Raw genomic sequence first — 5766 nt, forward strand, 5'->3', positions numbered from 1 at the left:
GGTGGAACTTCAGCTGAGGTGGCGATTTTGCTGAGACTGTGAAGCTGAAAAAAATAAAATGACAAAAGCAAAGAGTTTTAAATCCCTGTGCTCCACTAGAAACAATAAATAAGTTAAACTTACAGAAACTATATACAACATCTATTTTTTACTCATTAGATATTACTCTAACATTTTAAAAGTAAACATAAAACATCTTAAAGTGATTTAATTCACTTGCTGTAGACCTAATGTATTTATTTTGGAGGAATGTTAGTTTTTTTTCCAGGATGCTAAAGCTAAGGGCTAATAAACTGGAGCCAATTAAAAAAGTGTACTTCTACAAAAATAAGACAACTCAGCAATCAAATGTAGTTATGCACTGGAAAAATGACCTAGAAATAAGTAGAAATTTCTTAAAATAAGTGTATTTAACCTTGATTTTAATATGTAAATGAGATAGTTTGCCAATGGAATGAGCATTTTACTCTTATAATAAGATATTTCAATAATATGCACTTGAAATAAGACAATGCAATTGTTTTTTTTTTATTTTAAATCTAAATTGTCTTGTACCATTGGCAAAATGTCTCTTTTAAATCCTCAATTCAAGAACAAATGCACTTATTTTCAGAAAAAATGACTTATCTAGATTTGGATTTTTCACAGTGTGGTTGATAATTCTTTAATAAACCTTTGAACTAAAGTCATGTTTATTTTAATCATAATTTTTATTGAATGCTGAAGTTATGTTGCTCTATGGTTCAACACTATAAGCCTCCCATGTGAAACACTAAGAGAGGAATAAAAGGACCATATAACTTTAGACTGACTAAAAATTATAAAATAAAAAAGGCACCTATTTATATAGTTTTTTTTTCTTATTTATTAACATTTATTCTGTCTAGATTGGTTTTCAAATCAAATAGAAAGATAATTAAAAAGGGAAAGAGATCAAATCAGCTGCTGAGTAAAACTAATCACATTAAAAACCATCAAACACAAACAATAAAAGGGATTAGATTTAATTGTGTATTCATAAGAACTAATGTAGCATTTAATATAATATCGATTCCCTAACATGTTTTTCTCATGACCCCTTTATGTAAAAAGCAGTAAGCTTTATTTTATGTACAACAGGTAAGATATTGACTGGTTATAAACACTCAGTAGAAATCATTTGAAAAACTGTTTAAAAGAAACATCTTTGAACTAAAATGTTATGTTAGTTTCTAGCTGTCGAATATATGAGGCAAAATACTTTAAAATCAAAGATTATTTTAAAAAATGTCAGTTTTTCTACTCACCTGCTGTTTGCCAAACTGTTCTTTCTCCGCAGCCAGAGCTTTCTCCGTCTTATTATCATTTTTAGTCTTTGTTTTACTCATATTGTCTCCGTAAAGTTGGACGAATGAATCCAAAGTATTTATACTTTTAAATCCAGCTCTTCACCAGAGTTTTCCTGGCCGCTTAAAAAAAAACAATCAACTGAAGGTGCGTCAGGTCACCAGATCACTCCTGTTAAACTTGATTTTCAGACCTTTCAAAATAAAATGTTAAAGGAATAAAAAAACTTCTACAGAATATAAAGCAGCAACACATTAAAAATAGATTAACTTAAAAAAAAAGCATTACCAGAAAGAACGTGTTTGAGAGAGGTATTTATATAGATATATTCATATATAAAAGAAGTTGTTTCCAATCTTTCAGGTTACAAGATGTAAAAGCAAATGAGAGCTTTAGATATTTCCTCTGAGTCACAGAGAGAAGGCAGTGAAACTGGAAAAACGGCACTAAGACGCAGCTCTCATCAGCCCTGTAAGACTGGTTTCACGTCTCCCCCCACTTCAGACAATACATTACGTACAAAAGGATTCAAGGTTAAAAAACAAAAAACACTGAGCAGGTAAATCCACCATCAAACTTACATAGATTATAAAAAATGTAGAAAATACAAAAAATAATGCAACATAAAACACTGAGGTCATGATCACATTTGAAAGTTTGCTTTTTAACGACTTCATTTCCTTCCTGAGGTTAAAGGCAGAGATTGCTTTTTAACATAAGCACCTTAAAATACAAAAATATGTGTTTTTAATGTTCTGATTACACTTCATAATACAAAGTTTGCAGAGAAAATTCCTTATTTTAGTTAAGAAAAGAGTCCAGTGCTGTCTGGTTGACTGACGCCATGATGGAGGCAGGCTTTGGGTGGAGCATCGCTGCTCTGTTGGAAAGAAAACAAACAAACTAAGACGACTTTTTCAATTAGTGCCACCCCCGCCCATTACAGGGCCGTTTAGGTTGAAACCACTGCTTTACCTTTAGTATCGTGGTGTTTGCTTGCTGGTGGGCTGTCTGGCTCTCACAAAGCGGATGCCTTAAACTGCTGCTATCAGGAGCGGCAAGAACTCGGATCAAGCTGGACTTTCCCCAAAGCTGGTTTAGAGAGCAGACCGACAGCTGATCAGCAGCCTGATGGGAGACAGACAGGAGACTCCATCAGGACCTGGGAAAAATCACCAGCTTCCTGGCCCCTACAGGAAAAGAAAACACCCCCTCAACATCATGCTGCCACTACCTTGTTTCTCAAGGGGGGGTAGTGAACAGAGTTCAGGAGAGCAGGACTAATAGCAGACTAATGCAGAGGTACAAAAAGGAAGGTTCAGGAACCCCCAGAGAGTCATGAGACACCAAGATGGTTTTCATAATCATTAAGATGTCATTTATGTCAACCAAGCATTTTAAACTCATTTTATCAAGGACTGCAATGCCTGTATTTTGTCTGTATGTATATTTAAATGGTGCCGTTTTGTATTTTATTGTACAGCACTTTGTGATGCTTGTCTGAGAAAGGTACACTATAAATAAACTTTAACTTACTAAATGTTCCAAAAAATAAATAAATGTACCATGAAATAGGTAGAAATAACAGTTATTTATTTATATAAAACCTGATTTAAATATTAAATATACCATAAAATAACAATTATATAATCAAATGTTATTTGAAAATTTATTTATTGAATACATGATTCAATTATCAGATAAACCATGAAATTATAAAACACACAATGTGGCAATAAATGATTGAAAATACATTTAAAGTTGTGTATTAAAAATTAAATGTAATTTATGAACATGCATTTGTTGGAATCCCTGATCTAGTCGACAGATTTCTACGTGGACCTCCTGCTTTTATTCTCTTAATGTTTTCCCTGCAGGCTAAGTTCAGGCAGAGGGAAAGTTTCCGGGTATCTTTGCTGTTGTGATGCTGCCTCCCTGATGCAGTTTGTCCACTAATGCTTTTCTGAGCTACTAGTAGCATCCATTAGGAGATAATATCGTCAACTAATTAGGGGATTTCTAAATGCAGTTTTTTAGCATATTAAGACACAAGGAGACCAAATGTGAACAAGCTCAATGTGCTGTATGACAGACAGAGACTTAAGGCCAATTTATCCTTCCGATGCATAGCCTCTGCAACCGTCAAATCTGTCTCTGACAATGATTGCAGAACCTCTGCATGGGGAGCGTGGTCACGCACCTCAGAAAAATCCTAAGTAATTATTTTCTGTCCCATATTAGCATATCGGTCGATACGTGCATCAGTTTGCCGATGCATCGTAGAAATCATCTCATGCATCAATTATACCTTCTATCCATTGATGTTTGTTTGATCTGTTAATAAACTTTTTATTTATTTTAAATGAAGTTTCATTGGCATTTTTAATTCTGTAGTTTTTATGTAAATTAAAATAGAGAAATTTATATTGGCTTAAAAAAATCAGCCCCCTGAAAAATGGCCGACTGATATCAAAATAATTGGTATGGGCCTTAAAAAAAACAGGTAATACCGAATGTCCCACAGTAAAGCATAGAGCCTCTTTAAAGTCATCAGGGAGTTTTATCAGCATAAACTGAAAAGGTCAAACTCACCATGCAATCAGAGGTAACTTCAGGAAATGAAAATATTAGATGAGTTTTTTAAGATTCTGGAGGATATATGGGCTGAAGAATCCATCCTTCTGCAGGTTTTCATACTAAACAGTTTATTGATTTGTACAGATATTAAATAAGTTATCAAACCCTAAAGCAGATTTTTTAATGTTTCTTCCATCAACCTGAAGCAATCTTTTGCAGAGGTTTGTTGTTTTTTGGTAAAATCGCCTTTTTAGAAAATATCTTACATTCAATGACAAGCCTCCAGGTTTGCTATTGGTTGCCATGGAGCCCTGGACTTCACCTTGGACGTCCCATTCCTCCTGGCTGGGACACAGAGAAACTGCAGCTCATTATTAACTCCTTTCTCCAGACCTTGTGGAATAAACGGATGCTGTTTTCACCTGTTGAGTTTCTCCCTCAGTGCTCTCTGCGTGCTCCCTTGGTTCAGCCGCAGCAGCTGCAGGTCTTTCCTCTGGTTCTCACACACCTGGAAAAAACACAGCAGCAGGAAATGGTTTTATAGCTTCTTGTTCTGATGAAGTGAAACATTTCACATCAAAATTCTATATTTCTCAAACTCAAAATTGAAGAAGAATTACTAAAGTTTTATGATTTGAGGAGCTGTGTGGGTGTAGGGATAGAGCGCGTCACCCTGCGTAGAGGCGAGCTGTGACACCGAGGCTCTTTACTGGACGTCTTCCTGTTTCGTCTCTCAGTTTAAGACAAATAAAGATCAACAGTGTCAGAAAAAAATAGTTTTTAGTAAATTAACATAAGTTCATATTTTCTTAAAGAACAAAACTTGCACCTGACACATGAACAAACGTAAAAATAAAAAAAAATCTGAAAATAAGAAAAAACTCCTTAAAATCCGTGGATTTTTCCCTAATTTGAGCAGCTGAATAAGATAATCTGTCAATGCAATGAGTATCTTTCCACGTAATATAAGACATTTAGATATTACGCATTTGAAAAGAAAATACTTGGATTGTTTTTTTTTTTTTCGTTTTAAGGCAATGTTTCTTCATAACCAGCTGAATAATGGGGAAATACACTAAATGGAAAAAAAAATATACGTCAATGAAAAAATTGCCTGAATGGAAAAAAAGAAAAACAAACAAAGAGGAAGGATGGACAGAGATGGAAGGAACCAAACTCTTCCTTTATTTATTTATTTACATTTTCTGAAAACGTATTTAAATGTTTCCCCCAATACTTAGCTTTTAGGGCAATCTGGTTGGATAGGGGATAAAATTCAGGCTTACAAATCGTTTTTTTTTTCTTCATTACAGTTTAGACATGAAAAGGACTTGAATCAAAATCCACAGTGTTTCTTATAACAGTAAATCTTTTTAAACACCCTTAAAAAAAGGAAATATCAGCAATATCATCCCATAATGTGTTATTTTATACTTTAAGAACTTTAAAGAACATGTGTAGCTGTGGAAAATGCTTTATGTCACTGAAACTTGGGGGGGTGGGGGGGCTTTAACTTGTGTCTCTACAGCTGATGTGTGTCCAGAGGCACAGCATTAGAGCAAAGGAACTGTAGAAACCTGCTGAGGAATGCAGACAAACAGGAAACCCACCCCCATAGAGCAGGAGGAACGAGGAAAGATGTGAATCATCTTCAGGGATTTTATTCTTTCTGTGGATTTAGTGCACCTGGTCTGATTGAGTCCTGCTGTGCTGCACTTAGAGCTGTGTTACCTAAAGCCTCACCTGCTGCAGGCAGAGAAGCTCAGACATGATGCGTTCCTGTTTGGAGCGAGACAGCTCCAGCAGCTCATCCTTCCAGCTCTCGCCCTCCCCTGTAAACGAGGAAGAGCAGCAGGTTTCAGT

General features: G+C 35.1%; 1 protein-coding gene across 1 annotated transcript in view; it reads right to left on the reverse strand.

The window, feature by feature from the left end:
- LOC107086061 (huntingtin-interacting protein 1-related protein-like) overlaps nucleotides 1–2510 on the reverse strand; it is a 33247-nt gene extending 30737 nt beyond the window's left edge. The window contains exons 1-3 of the mRNA XM_015376802.1: nucleotides 2302–2510; nucleotides 1287–2206; nucleotides 2–44 (exon numbers count right to left, since the gene is read on the reverse strand). Of these exons, the coding sequence (XP_015232288.1) occupies nucleotides 2–44; nucleotides 1287–1367 (124 nt within the window). The 5' untranslated portion in view covers nucleotides 1368–2206; nucleotides 2302–2510. The remainder of the gene's footprint in view (nucleotide 1; nucleotides 45–1286; nucleotides 2207–2301) is intronic.
- Between the last annotated feature and the right edge of the window lie 3256 nt (nucleotides 2511–5766).

The sequence above is a fragment of the Cyprinodon variegatus genome, unplaced genomic scaffold (assembly GCF_000732505.1).
Source record: "Cyprinodon variegatus isolate N-32 unplaced genomic scaffold, C_variegatus-1.0 Scaffold142, whole genome shotgun sequence".
NCBI classification, from domain to species: Eukaryota; Metazoa; Chordata; class Actinopteri; order Cyprinodontiformes; family Cyprinodontidae; genus Cyprinodon; species Cyprinodon variegatus.